The 15126-nt window shown below is 38.0% G+C and overlaps 1 protein-coding gene across 2 annotated transcripts in view; it reads right to left on the reverse strand.

Annotated features, from left to right (window-relative positions):
• Positions 1–15126, reverse strand: part of MAMDC2 (MAM domain containing 2) — a 163365-nt gene that overhangs the window by 13665 nt on the left and 134574 nt on the right. Inside the window, exons 10-11 of one of the 2 annotated variants that reach the window (XM_005897472.2) lie at positions 10555–10648; positions 8435–8587 (exon numbers count right to left, since the gene is read on the reverse strand). In XM_005897472.2, the coding sequence (XP_005897534.1) occupies positions 8435–8587; positions 10555–10648 (247 nt within the window). The remainder of the gene's footprint in view (positions 1–8434; positions 8588–10554; positions 10649–15126) is intronic. The other variant, XM_070375777.1, reaches the window with a different exon arrangement.

A 15126-nucleotide genomic window follows, 5' to 3' on the forward strand; every position in this document is an offset into this window, starting at 1 on the left:
CTTGAGTTTTGACCTTTTTCTTGAGTTTTGACCTTTCTAAAACTCCTTCAGGATGTAATTTCTGTTTTAAGCCCAAACATATATCCCTTAAGGCAATACTGATTTAGACTAACTTATATGCAGAGTACATCATGAGAAACGCTGGACTGGAAGAAACACAAGCTGGAATCAAGATTGCCGGGAGAAATATCAATAACCTCAGATATGCAGATGACACCACCCTTATGGCAGAAAGTGAAGAGGAACTAAAGAGCCTCTTGATGAAAGTGAAAGAGGACAGTGAAGAAGTTGGCTTAAAGCTCAATGTTCAGAAAACTAAGATCATGGCATCTGGTCCCACCACTTCATGGGAAATAGATGGGGAAACAGTGTCAGACTTTATTTTTTTGGGCTCCAAAATCACTGCAGATGGTGACTGCAGCCACGAAATTAAAAGACGCTTACTCCTTGGAAGGAAAGTTATGACCAACCTAGATAGCATATTCAAAAGCAGAGACATTACTTTGCCAACAGAGGTCCATCTAGTCAAGGCTATGGTTTTTCCTGTGGTCATGTATGGATATGAGAGTTGGACTGTGAAGAAGGCTGAGTGCTGAAGAATTGATGCTTTTGAACTGTGGTGTTGGAGAAGACTCTTGAGAGTCCCTTGGACTGCAAGGAGATCCAACCAGTCCATTCTGAAGGAGATCAGTCCTGGGATTTCTTTGGAGGGAATGATTCTGAAGCTGAAACTCCAGTACTTGGGCCACCTCATGTGAAGAGTTGACTCACTGGAAAAGACTCTGATGCTGGGAGGGATTGGGGGCAGGAGGAGAAGGGGACGCCAGAGGATGAGATGGCTGCATGGCATCACTGACTCAATGGACGTGAGTCTGGGTGAACTCCGGGAGTTGGTGATATACAGGGAGGCCTGGTGTGCTGCGATTCACGGGGTCACGAAAAGTCGGACACGACTGAGCGACTGAGAGACCAATATCTATACCTAAAAATAATTGTCACGTATTTGTCAACTGATCAGAAGCTGTCTGATGCCCAGACCAAGTATTACTCTTGATTCCAAACATGTTTTTCTTCTTGACTTGCATGTGACATTTCCTTTCCCCAGAAAAGATCAGAGCTTCATGGAGAGACAGTCGGCCTCACATGTGTTTGGAAAGCAGAGAAAAGCCCTGTGTGTTGACAAGCTTTGCCACATTCCAACTCCAAACGCTGTCTGTCTCAGCAAACAAAAGCTCTCTGGATGGGAGCCAGGAGCCCCAGCGATAAAACCTCAGACTGGCTCAAGTGTCCCTGCACATGAAGGATTCCAGTCTGTGGAAGGTATTATTAACTGGAGAAGACAAATTACTTTCTTTCTGTGGATCACTGCTTAACATTCAGGATAGGGGTTCCAGTGGGTCTACTGGGAGATCAGGGTCCCATCTGTTCTTTGTTCAGCAACTGTGATGTGTTGAGACACAGCATATTCGTAATTGGGAGCAGTGAAGCAGCTGTTCTCTAGTCTTGCGGCCCTATCGCACCAGGGCTGGGAAGGAGTGGGAGGCCATGTGGAATGAACAGCTAGCTGCTTCATTAAGCTGGAAGACGAGTCTTAACAATCAGGGGGAAAAGATATCAATATTTTGGGAAGAACAACTGCTAAATATGTCTGTCTCTAAAATTATTGTTCTTTATTATATCTTTTAAATGATTTTTAAAGCGTGTCATAAATGAGTGGTTATTAACTTACTGGGGGCAGAGTTTCAACTTGGGAAAACTTTTAACAGTTCTGGGGTGGTGATGGTTACAAAAAAGGTATATGTACTGAATACCATTGAATTATGTACGTAAAAATGACTAAAATGGTAAATTTTATGTTATGTATATTTTACCACTATTTTTAAAAAAGCTTGTCATAGAAGTCTTCTCTTGGGTAAGTAGGGTCCAACAATACCAGAAATTAGTGTGATAAGATAAATTATGAAAAAAACTGAGGAGACCGGAGATTTTAATATTCTAGAGCTAATTGCCCTTATAGTTTCAGACTAGTTGAGTAGCATTGTTACATGTCTGGATATCAGCTACCGAAATTCTTAAAAGACAAGGACTTGAATGAGACTGTTATTAAATTTCAGCTATTAATATATAGCCAACACATTAAATATATAGTTTTGATTTTCTTTTGTGTCAACAGCACAGTTTATAAGTAAATGTCATTATTTGGTATTTTAATGTATCACTCATATTTCTACTACACAAGAAGGTTCATATAAGACTCCTACCTTTATTTAGCAGTGTGTTGGAGAGAATTTAATTGCCAGAAGTACAGAAGATGTATTGAAACACTGAACAGTAACACAGAAGAAATTGATGGTGTCTCTTTATTTGGAAATTATTATTTTTTTTTAGTGATGAATAGCTACTTTTCTAGGACGTAGCTGTGGGAAAGAGATAGGGAAAACTGGATGACTTTTAATCTGTTCACTGGTGGACTCAGTGAGCTAGGAAATGTTACAGTTGAAGGCATTTTCTCACTAAACTGGAGAGTTATCTGTTGATTTGTTTATTCTACTATCTTTTGGTCACAAAACCCATGTAAACTCCAGGACAACTACAACAATTATTTAAGAAGAATTCTGACAGCATGGCATCACATTAATAATATGATATTATTATATAAATATAATCATATATTAAAATTGTCATAACCAATAAAACCCTTAGAACTTTGTTAAGATTTGTCTTTACTGTCTTGTAAAAGAAATAGCATCAGTGTCAAGGAACTTTCTGATTCTGCCAGGACAGAGCCATTCAAATAGATGGTGACAAGAAATGGATAAACAGGTTCTGCAGAGTCCACTTCAGCTCGATGCAAGTCAAGATTTATGTCACAAGTGCTTTTATTATTTTATCAAACAGGGAGCCAAGCGGTCGGGCTAGAATATTGTCTTTGTTGTTGTTCTAGTAGAATGACATGTTCTAGTAGATGACTGACAAACGTTGGAAATGTTTCCCCAACTTTAGCCACACAAATACCACTAAGTATATATTACTTATCCACATAGTACCTGTACTATTATTCTTCTGATATATTTCTTTAAATAGATTTCATTTTTTACTCCTTAAATCCATTATTCAAATAGGAAACTGCATATTAGCATGAAAACAGAAAACAAGCTATAGATTTGTGAAATAATGGTGTTGCTGTACTGATTATATATTTTGCTTTCTTTTTTTTTAGAGGTAGTCTAGTTTTCAGAGTTTTTTTAAAATTAATCTTTATAACATCTTCTTTATTTTATTTTATTTTTATTTTTTTTTTACTTTACAATATTGTATTGGTCTTGCCATACATTTGCTTTTATATGAATAGTACTATCAAATTAAAAATATTCATCCACTTAACCCTTAAATTACCCAGTGGTACTTTGGAAGACACTGGTTTAAGGTCTACCAAATCTTCTGGTTACTACTAAGTCATTTTATTTGTAATCATATGCCATGGTTTTCTGTATATAAAAGCACAAATGACACAAAACACTGAGTCCACGAAAGTATCCCAGAAATGAATACCAGATGAACATCAGATTTTGTGAATGAGTCACTAACTACAAAAATGGTAATATCATTTTCATTTTAGTGGAGCTTGTATAGTATTAGTTCTTTCAGAAATACAACCTCGGTTAATCATCACAGCAGCCCTAAGAGATTAGCAGGGCATCCACTCTTATGTGATGCATGATGCATAGTAGGTACTTAGAAAATATGGAGTAAATCAAGATCATAGAAACTCTGCTCTATATAACATTACAATTGCCCCCAGTTCTAAGATGTTTCATCTTATAAACATGTAGCATATGACACTGGTGGCTTTAACAAACATTCGTTTTAAAGGGGTATTTAATTGCTTATACTTTAATTTACGAATGGGTGATCCTTGTTATATTGTAATCTGAAAGCCAATATATCAGCCCACATTAGGCCATTAGAGGCCATTGTGTGTCCTAACCCTCAAAGGCGAAGCTACCCTTTGAGGGTTTAGGCTATACAATGGCTGCGGGGAATGTGGTCCTGGAGTTTAACTGACAATATTGGTTCACAGATCAGAAAAATTTAGATACTTTCTGATGGGTTACATTTCAGTGGATGTCTAAAACTACCATCAGTTTGAATATATCCTTTCCAAGAGCAGACCCTTTTCTCTGGTATGAAGGGTGATAGGTACGAGATTACGTGGCTGTGTGAAGACTTGTGTTTTTCACATGTAAGCTGTCACAGCTGTTTGAAGTCGTGTGTGGTCTCCTACTATCATGTGGGGTGGAAAACTCTGGTGAGACAGTGTGGACAGAATATGGACATTAGAGCCCAGCATTCCTGAGATACAGTCCCTATTCTACCAATCATTGCTGTGTGGCCTTGGAAAGACATTTCTCCAATCTTCAGTTCTTTCATATGAAAAATGGATACTTTCACTTACAAGTCATGGTAAGGGTGTATTACTGATTGAATATTCATTTCCCCTCTTTCCAAATTTATATGTTGAAATCCTAACCCCCACTATGATGGTAATTAGAGGTATGGTCTTTGGGAGGGGTTAGCTCCTGAGGGCCAAGTTCTCATAGGTGGGATGAGTAGCCTTATAAGAGTCCTCAGGGAGCTCACTTGCCTCGTCTGCTGTGTAAGGACACAGCAAAAAGACTGCTGACTATGAACTAGGAAGTGAGCCCTCACCAGACCTCAAATCTGCCAGCACCTTGATCTTGAGCTTCTCAGCCCTCAGAACTGTAAGAAATAAATGTCTGCTATTTAAGCCTCTGAGTCTATGGTATTTTTGTTATAGCAGCTCAAACTGACTAAGGATATAAAGGTCCCAGCACAGTGCCTGCACATGGTAAACTCTCCATAAATGATCAGTAGATGTTATTATTTCCCTAGAAGAATAACTGTTAAAGTAATTTAAAGAACAAGACCAAGATAGAAAACTCCAATGCTATATTATCTGTAGGTAACCCTGGGCACAGCACAGCAAAATTTGCAGCCTCTGCATTGTTATACTTAGGAATAAAAAGATATAATCTGTAAAAGATGTTATGTGGTTAGAAAATTGAAAGATGTCCTGAGACCCTTTAGGAAGTTTGCATTGAAATAGGTGAAATAAACGATGGAAAAAGGGAAACCCTAGAAAAATTTACTGAAAAAAAATCAGAATGCTCTACGTTGTTCACCAGAGAATTTGATACTCTGTGGTCAAGTATTTTCTGGGAATAAATATTGAACACACTGAGAAGTTTTTACATTACAATTTTTGTTATGAAGTTTCACCCCGGTCAGCTGAAATATTCTTCAAAGTTTTCAGAGAGACAAAGAAAACACAATCATACCATTTTCTTTAAACAAAGCCACACCAAGTAAACTAACATGTGCCCCTACATGTAAATAAAGGAGCAAAATTATGAGTAATGGAATATCTACTGCATGTACTTTTGTCAGATTTTCATAGATTTTGTCTTTACGCAGGAGAGAGGATGTCATCCACAAGTTGATTAAGTTTAAACTCAACCATCCTTTGAAGTACATGAACAGACAAGTACCTATAGTTATCTCGTTTTCTAGATGACATCACTGAGACCTAGGGACTTGAAGTAACTTTTTCAAGGTCTCATACCTAGTGAGTGGGGAACCTTGACTCCAAAGTTCGTGGGTCTGTTGTATCCTGGCTTGGTAACCCTCCCTTGCCCTTTTCAGAGACTCTCTCCCTCCACGGCTCCCTATTTTTGTTTTGTCCTCTCTTCCATGTCCGAGACATTGCACAGACTGTTTCCCAGAAAATTCCCCTGTGTACGCTACCACAGCACAACCCTCTTCTCAGATCTGTTGTTACTAGATTTTTTGGTGTCCCTGAAAAATGGAAGAGAAGCTATCAACTCCCTCCCCAGAAAAATGTACATACAGACATCGTGATTACAATGGACTCAAACTAACACTGATTTATTCTTGATATTTCTCTATTCATCTCATAGTTTAGTTTCTCCCTATTACTACATTTTCTACAGGTCTTGCTAATTAAGTGGCTATTCTTATATGCATCAGGGAGGGCTTATCGGTTCATTTATTCCTTCCAAGGGCTTTTTTGAGCCTCTGTAGTGTATAAGGTACAACAGTAAGTCCTGTGGGGATTCATGGAGGAATTCGATAGTTTTCTGCCCTCATGAGGCTTCCCTCACAGCTCAGTCGGTAAAGAATCTGCCTGCAATGCAGGAGACTCGGCTTTGATTCCTGGGTTGGGAAGATTCTCTGGAGAAGGAAATGGCAACCCACTCCAGTATTCTCACCTGGAGAATCCCACGGACAGAGGAGACTGGCAGGCTACAGTCCTCGGGATTCCAAGAGTTGGACACGACTTGGCGACTAAACCACCACCTGCCCTCATTACACTGGCAATCAGTTAATGAGGCTCATTTTTTGTTTGCTGATTTGAGTTATCTCTTTTCACTAGATTCAGTGTTGAATGGCCACGAAGCTGCCACTGCAGCAGCCTCCTGCTACCATGAAAGGACAGACTGTGATAGGAGCCAACTCAGAAAAACCAGGGCAGAGAGGTGGAGAGAAGAAGGTCCCAGTGACATGGTTTTATCCTCTACATCAAGCTGTGCCTCAAGTCAGCCCTAAAATGACATTTTTTTCCTGTTATAAAGAGCAACAAACTATTTCCAACCAAAATAGTCTTAACATATACACATCTTTTAATTATCTTTTTAACTTCATTGTCTTTCCAGATACAGCCTCACACTCTCTTAGAATCTTCTACTCAGTGCTGGAAGTAGAAATCTGATCTACCTTTGAACAAAGGCTGAATCTCTTCAACAGCTACCCTAGCTGATGCAACACTGTCCCAGAATCTCTGAAGTAATGGGAAGAAAAGAGGTCAGTCGTAGGACCAAGTTTCACATCATCTTCTTAGGCAAAGGTGCATTTAGGATCTGAGGCCAAATGGATACTCATATGGATAGTGGCTGGAACCAGGTGTTCTTGAAAAGACCCAAGTCAAAACTGCCAGGAGGGATGCAGGTAGAAAATCTACATGAGTTTTATCTCTGTCGTACTAGGGGAAAAGAGTGTAGCCATAGATCATCAGCCAGAGAGTACAGTGCCCAAAACGGTGAGATGCAAAAGAGCCAGTACTTAGATATCTGTCTTAACAGAAGGTATCCAAGAAAGAATTTGAAGAAACACTAGACATTTTAGAAGTTATTTTCTTTTAATCCATCCTCCACTCACTCTGGCTAAAGGATCCTGATGATGCTGGGCAGAGGAGGAAGTAAAACAAAGAGAGTTCAAGCACAGACAGTCTTCTCTTTTATCATCTCCAAACTATGAATCAGGCCCATGCTGAAGGGGAGAGAGGATTCGACTGAATGAGAAACTGAAGTTGTCATTTGAATTGGACATCTTAACACACCTGAATGTGTGACTGCTCACACCTCAGCAGGACTGGGAAGCTGTGGGATCTGCCAGGGGTGGGAAAGGGAGAATTCTCTAGGGTATGTTTGAAGACAGTGTTGGAAAGAAAATACAAAGCTGTTGTTGATTTCACCCTACCAAGTTTAGCCAATACAGCCAATATTTTTTGTTGTATTGCTGTTGTGTGGTGTTATTTCCTAGGCCTATTTTTGAGGTAGACCATAAGAAACAGCACTATGCCACTCTCTGTAAGGACCCTTCAGGAAATATCTCTTTAATATTAATATCAGGGATAGTTCTGCGTTGCTGGACCAAACGATGTGCTTTTATCCAACTAGTGTTCCTAGAGAAATTGAGAGCCTCAGTGGAAGAGGTCTATTCATCAAGGAGTATTTTATCATGGACATTGTTTGAAATTGCCGACACATGGTGATAATAAGAAGTGAAACAACTTTTAGTCTGGTTTAGTGTAGTTTACACATTTCCTACAGAAAAATGCACCCCTCTATTGCCTCCATCCCTTGGTGGACTGCTTCATCTGTTTCTATCCTAAGAACACAGTAAATCATGTTTTACAGAGGACTTTTCCATCTTTTTCAGGTTCTGGAAAGTGAGGACTCACACTGATATATCTTCCCTGTCTGCCAGATATTTCTATACGAGGCCTCAGTCCTGGGCTTCATTTTAGACCACTATTTTATTTTTTTCATTTTTGCCCATCTCTCTTTTATTTTTAAACCTTACTTCTAATTATCTTTGTGTGCATATCTTTGTAAGCTCATTTAAATCCTTTTTGCACCTACATAATGAGCAATATAATAAACAGAAAGAATGATTTTAAATGCACGTACTGAATTACCTATCCCATGTGTGTAATATCCCACATGCAGTTCACTTTAGACACCTTAGTTTTCACATATCAGAATGTAGTAAACAACCCCTAGAAAGCTATTTCAGGTTTCCTTAGGAAACAGCACCATGTGGCATAACTCACCTACCCCAGTAGTGTGATCTCCCTTTGGTCCGGTGTAGGAGGTGGGAGTCTCTCCCCTTCTCCTCTGCCAACTGCTCCGGTTTCTTCTCTCCTGAGTAAATATACATTCATCTTGTTCGAAAGTACACTCTCCTGGTGGAAGTAGGAGCTTCTCTGCAAGGAAACAGCAGGTGTTGTGACTATTGAGGCTCTTTCAATGAATATATATTCCAAGGCTCACTGGAAACCCACACTAATGTGTGGTTATCATCTGGCCACATGCCCCACATAGAGAGGCAACCCACCTACCAGCACTCCAAGCCAAGCTCTTGCCTCTGGCTAGAGTCTGGACTTCACCCTGGTTCTGCCATAGCGGCAGAGAACAATCAGAAATCTAGATCCAAAAGTATTGGAATACTTTGAGAAAGAAACTTTCTCTGACTTGTGAATTTATTTGTATGAGTGAGATTGTAAAACTCTCTGACAATTGGAGGTATATTGCCTTTATGGAAACATAAAAATAATAAAATTGCAAGCAGGAGGTTTCTTCAGAAATCCAGAATGAGTGAAGGAAATCCTCAGAGCAAAGCTATAGTCACTTTGGAAGAGGGAGAGAATGTGAAAAAATTAAATGTGATTTTGGAGACATAGCTTAATACATGTGGAGCAGGTTACTGAATTTTTCTGTGTCTCGGCATTCTTATTTGTAATGTGGGAATATTAATGGTATCCACCTAAAGGGGCTGTGAGGATTAAATGAGATGATGTGTGTAAAACGTTTAGATGTAAAACTCAATAAATATTAGCTAAATAAATATTAGAACTTGGTGTTTTTCTACCTGGAGGCTTATTCTCCATTTACAAAAACAAATGTTTCTGTCTTTGGGTGCTATCTTCAATAACTCTAATAATGATTATATTAGAGTGGCGCCACTTCCCAACTTCCTGGGAACTTCTTTGGCTGAACTTGGTTCTACCTTCCTACATCTAGATTCTCCAATAAACAACCCATCTTTTCCTTCTCTAGCATGATAATTATTTTACTTCATTTTGTTTTACATACACTACAAGCTAATGAAGGTTCATTCTCTTTTCTATGCCTTGAGTGTAGAGATTTTTATCTTGTTTTATGTTGTCCTTGCAGCACCACACAAATCAAGGGACTACAAACAAATTGTCTTTTAATTAAATAAACATGGAGATTATTCTCCAGTGCCAAATAGATACCACAATATGCCTGCTGGTTAAAGAAATGGATACCTTGTGACTTAGGATGCAGTGGTAATTAATAGATAGATACAAATGATCTGCTGCCGCTGCTAAGTCGCTTCAGTCATGTCCGACTCTGTGTGACCCCATAGTTGGCAGCCCACCAGGCTCCCCCATCCCTGGGATTCTCCAGGCAAGAACACTGGAGTGGGTTGCCATTTCCTTCTCCAATGCATGAAAAGTGAAAAGTGAAAGGGAAGTCGCTCAGTTGTGTCCGACTCTTCGCGACCCCATGGACTGCAGCCTACCAGGCTCCTCCGTCCATGGGATTTTCCAGGCAAGAGTACTGGAGTGGGGTGCCACTGCCTTCTCCGATCTGGGTGGAGATACCCATAATTTTCTCATTAGAGATAATGTCCAACACATAGCCATAATATTTGTCACTATCATCAATGCTCAGTCCATTGTTTCATTGTCATTTAATCCACTTAGAAAATATTTATTTTATTATGATTTAGAAATGATATGCTTAGCCTAGTATATGTATAATAACAATTTCATCAATATAGCTTGAAAATCTGCATTCAAGTAAGGCAAGTAAGGTAATCATAACAAGAGTAATTATCAGAGGGTATCTGTTTTCAAAGCACTGCTTTGTGCCAGGTCCAAGGCTAGGGAGTTTATATGTGTTATCCTCACTACTCAAGTAGGTATTACCATCTCTCTTATAGATGAGAATATAGGGGTCAAGTCATGTGCAAAGTCATACGTTGTATTTAAGTCATCACTTCTAAATGAGAGAGGCACTTCTGGCAAGAAAAGCAAAGGACAGACTAGCAGAGATTAAATCCATGTGGTGTATTATTAGAGAAACAGGACATGCCATGAATTGGCCAGGGAAACAAAGAAAGCTGAAATGACAGTCATCTTACCTGGAGACCAGCAGCTTCCCAATTCTATTGTAATGTCATCCAAGGCCACTAGACCACAGTCCCATAAACTTTTGCACAGGCTCATGAAAACCACCTGCAATGAAGAAAAATAAAACTATGAGTTCAGTTAACTGAAAATTGGAAACTCTTACATCCTGGGATGTACATAGCACAACAGGAGTACGGAAGCAAGCTACAAGCCTGTCTTCATTGTCTGTGAAGTACAGATACAGTGGCATGAGTAATGGTTAACCATTTATATATGACCCGAGAATCACTTATTTTTTTCATCAGAGTCAAGCTCGCAATGATATAGTGTATACACTAATGCTGAAATTAGTTTGCATTCTTTAAAGAACTGAGAGAGGAAAGCACGAGGTTAACTGGGTGACAGAGAAAAACCTGTCAGCTTTTAAGTATTTTCCCCCAAATAGTCCACAAAGTGTATACAGGGTTGATGGCAGTCCAGGCATTTTTACAAACATTTCCAGTGCAAACACTACTGATTTTTTGGAAGTGACTTTCTTACAATGTGGTTCTTTCATCTGGTGAATGAAGTCTCAGTGATTTGCCACCTGAAGACTCAAGTTCCATTTCCAAAGTAAAGATCTACATCCCTGAGTGTTATCACTAATAAAAGCCCTAAATGCAGTTATTTTATCAAGTCAAACATTTTGCATGTGAAGGAAAAATAAATCTCTTCAACAAATTATTAAGTTCTTTGTGCCAAAAAAAGAGAAAAGTCCTGGATTTCTTAAATCAATTTAAAAGTCTCCTCTTCATATATAGGATGAGCAAAGAGTACTTTTCAAAACATTTTTGTTAGATTTTCACTGCACTTTGCAGTGTACAAAGTTGCTTCACATGTATAACCTAATGTTTAATGAGCACAAAGTCTCTAGTCCATGTTCAGCCCCTCAAATACAAATCTTAATTCAAAAACAAAAAGATACAACGAAAGAACAACCCAAATTATGAGCAACGAGAACATTTGATTTTTTTAGGTTCTTAAACCTAAAAATCCTAAAAAATTTTTTTAGGTTCTTAAACCTTTTTTAGGTTCAGGATACAATGTCTTCAATTTACCTGTGTTATTAGTAGGATCCCTTTGGTCTTTGATGATCAGAGCCACCAGAATATAGAATTTATTTAAAAAGAAGCTGAAAACATCACATGACAGTTTATCACTATGCAAAATATAAAATGTCTTAGGCCAATATCTTCAGAATAACTAATTATAAGATGTGTAAAAGTTTACTGAACTGGATTCATATTACTATAAATTATAAGAAAAAGACAGTTTAGAGATGTAATAATACATAGCTATGTGTGTGTGTGTTAGTAGCTCAGTCATGTCTGACTCTGCAATGCCATAAACGGTAGCCTGCCACACTCTGTCCATGAAATTCTCCAGGCAAGAATACTGGAGTTGGTTGTTATTCCTTTCTCCAGGAGATCTTCCTGACCCAGGGATAGAAACTGGTCTCCTGTGTTGCAGGCAGACTTTTTACCATCTGAGCCACCAGGGAAGCCCTAATATATAACCATATGTATCAATATTTACAAAGAACGAACTAAAAGGGATGTTTCGGTTTTTTTCATTTAACTTTTGTTAATTTTCTTATTCTTAAAGATTATAGGGATGATCTGACTATGTAAAATATATTATTTGCAGGATTTATACATAGGAGCTTAGTCTCCATTTATAAAGCAGAGGTCTATGTCATCAGCCCTGAGTGCAATTCCATTTTTATCAGCAATTTTTCTTGTTCTATGGGAAGGAATAGTAATCTGCCTTGTAATTTACTGAATTAATTGTGCTTCAGAGAAAAATCTTGGCTTTCTTTTCCTTTGGCAGCTTTAAAGTCTATTTTTGACATAAATAGTGAAAAAGCACTTTTTCAAAAAGATTCTGTGGTACTGAAATGATTCACCATGTAAATTATTACCTAAATAAGACTCAAACATATGGCATGTAAACATATCCTAAAGAGGAGAAATGTTATCATGCTTTCACATGTTTACTACACCATTATTTTATAATGATCATAAAACCAAGGAAGCAAGCAAACAACCCAAGATTTCAAAAACAGAAGAAATACACAAATCATGGTGCTGCAATCTAAAAAACAGGCCATTATTAACTCTGATAATTTGAAAATAGTATTTAGTAGTAGAGAATATATTCCTCTCATAATGTTAAGTGATGAAAGCCGCTGATAATAAAATTAAAATAAAATGAGATAAATTACATCTAACTCATCTAAAAATACATAGGAAAAAAACCATGAAAATTTACTAAATATATAACACTTTTATTAGGTTTGAGAAACTATGGATATTGAATAGAATTTCCTTTTAGTTTCTAAACATTCTTCAATTTTGTTATATTTACAATTGAGAAAAAAGAAGGAATCAAGATACCTATAATTAAGTTGTGAAATAATGGGCTACTCTTTTTCAGATTGGCATTGTTTATTATAGTAGCTATGAGGACACGTGGCTATTGAAATTAAGTAAAATTAAACATTTTCTTTCCTTAGGTGTCCTAACCACATTTCAAGTACCCGATAGCCACATATAACCAGTGATCAAGTGAGTTGGTCATAGCAGATTTGTAACATTTTCTCATTGCAGAAAGTTCCACCGGATAGAGCTTCGTTTTGGACATTCCTAACAGATTTGTGAACTGTCTTAGTGGGTTAAGTGAAACATTAAAGATATTCTGGACAACAGCAGGCCACTAAGTAATCACTGTCTTAGAACTCTTTCCACACTTAAGAGTACTGGCCAGACCACTTGTTGTTTCATCTGATGTCTGACGAAAGATTCACAGTCTGCTACGTACTATATTCAAACTATGGCCTCAAAGAGCAGATTTATTAGGCAGCTGTCTATCAGCATTCCAACACACAAAAGAAACCTGACAAGATCACTTGTTTGCTCTAACACGTTGGATTTCCACTCTGCTATTAATAGCGAGGATAATGTCAGTTCCTATTCTTGTGCTGCCATCTTTCATTTTGAGGGCTACTTGAGGTGGAGAGGTTATTTTAGGGTAGTTGATGACTGGGTAAGCTTATGACTGGGCCTGGCTGCAATAGACAAAGAGAAAGTCAAACATTTTGGTCTGTTCTTAAGAACTCTGTCCTGGGTCCTATTAAGAATGTGACAAGAAAAAAATTCGCCATAGTCTAAATTCTTAAGGGGACTGACCTCTTGTTTAATTACAGACCTTTTTTTTAAAAAAAAAAAAAAAAGTGTTTATTTCATTTTAGGCAGTATTTCAAAGCAGACAGTACCTCTAAAGACTGGGAAAAAGATCTCGGGCAACTCAAATGTATACTAGTATCTATTTGAAAGAGAAGAGGGACAAAGTAAACTGCTGTCCCTTAGACAGATCTTGATTTTATGCAAACCTCTTAAAAGTTAGGAGCAAATTAGATTTGTGTAAATCAGTTTGTTTTAGTGTACTAAAGGTTCTACTCCTGTGGGGACTAGTGATACATTAAAATTTTTGCTTTGATAGAGAATATTAATTGCTGAAAAAACTTAGCTAGACAATTTTGGAAGGCAAATAGGCAGTGAATGGAGAGCTATAAACACACATTTGCAAACAAATCATTTTAAATATAGTCAAGTAAGGTTAAAAAACATGATTTAACTTACTTTTTTATCATACTAAAAATAGACATTATACATGCTCATTTATCTACAGTAAGGTGTTCCAATCTTAGCACTCCTGATGTTTTGGGTCAGATAATTTTTTGTTGTGAGGGATGCCCTGTGCATTGCAGGATGTTAAGCGTTCCTGGTCTCTACTCACTAGATACCAATATCACTCCCCAGATCATAACAATAAAAAAATATCTCCAGACATTTTCCCTTGGGGAAATGTCATGCCCAGACATGCCTCTTGGGGAATGGGGGGGCCAGGGAAAAATTTTGTCTGGCTGAGAACCACTGGTTAAGGGTAGCAGAAAACTGTGTGGATTATCAAACCCCATTTGCTAAATTCCTATTATGTGTAGTCCCTATGTGAGGCACTTTCAGATTTGTTACCTCCTTTTGGATTCTCAGTTTCAACCTGTTCATTCTCCCCAGTCAGTTGTTTATATTTTAAAAGCGGACTAGATTGAATTAGTCTGCTCTTCCTCACACCATCAGGTGGTAGTTCTAATGAGCATGAAATATCCTTAAGCCCTAGAAACAAAAGGCAAAGGAACAAAACAGCAAGGGAGATGAACTAACTCTCCAGCTGAATAATCATCACCAAGTCAATCAGGGCTTCACTGTTTCAATTTCCTGTTTCAAAAAAATTCAAATTGTCAAAGGGGAATAGAATCTCTTCTTTGTTTTCACTCCTCTCTCTTTCAAAAAAGAAAGATCTACTCCCTCAAAATAATATAATGACAGGGAGCAGATCTGAAGGGTTAGGGTAACTGAGCAAACTTTCCTCATAATATACAAATTATAATTCTCTCTTAAAGTTATCTTTTTTTTTTTTTTCCTCAAGGAGTGGGAACAGTGGAGTGGAGGGGGAGTCTGTACAGACATCCAGCTACAAGGCTG

The sequence above is a fragment of the Bos mutus genome, chromosome 8 (assembly GCF_027580195.1).
Source record: "Bos mutus isolate GX-2022 chromosome 8, NWIPB_WYAK_1.1, whole genome shotgun sequence".
Taxonomy (NCBI): Eukaryota; Metazoa; Chordata; class Mammalia; order Artiodactyla; family Bovidae; genus Bos; species Bos mutus.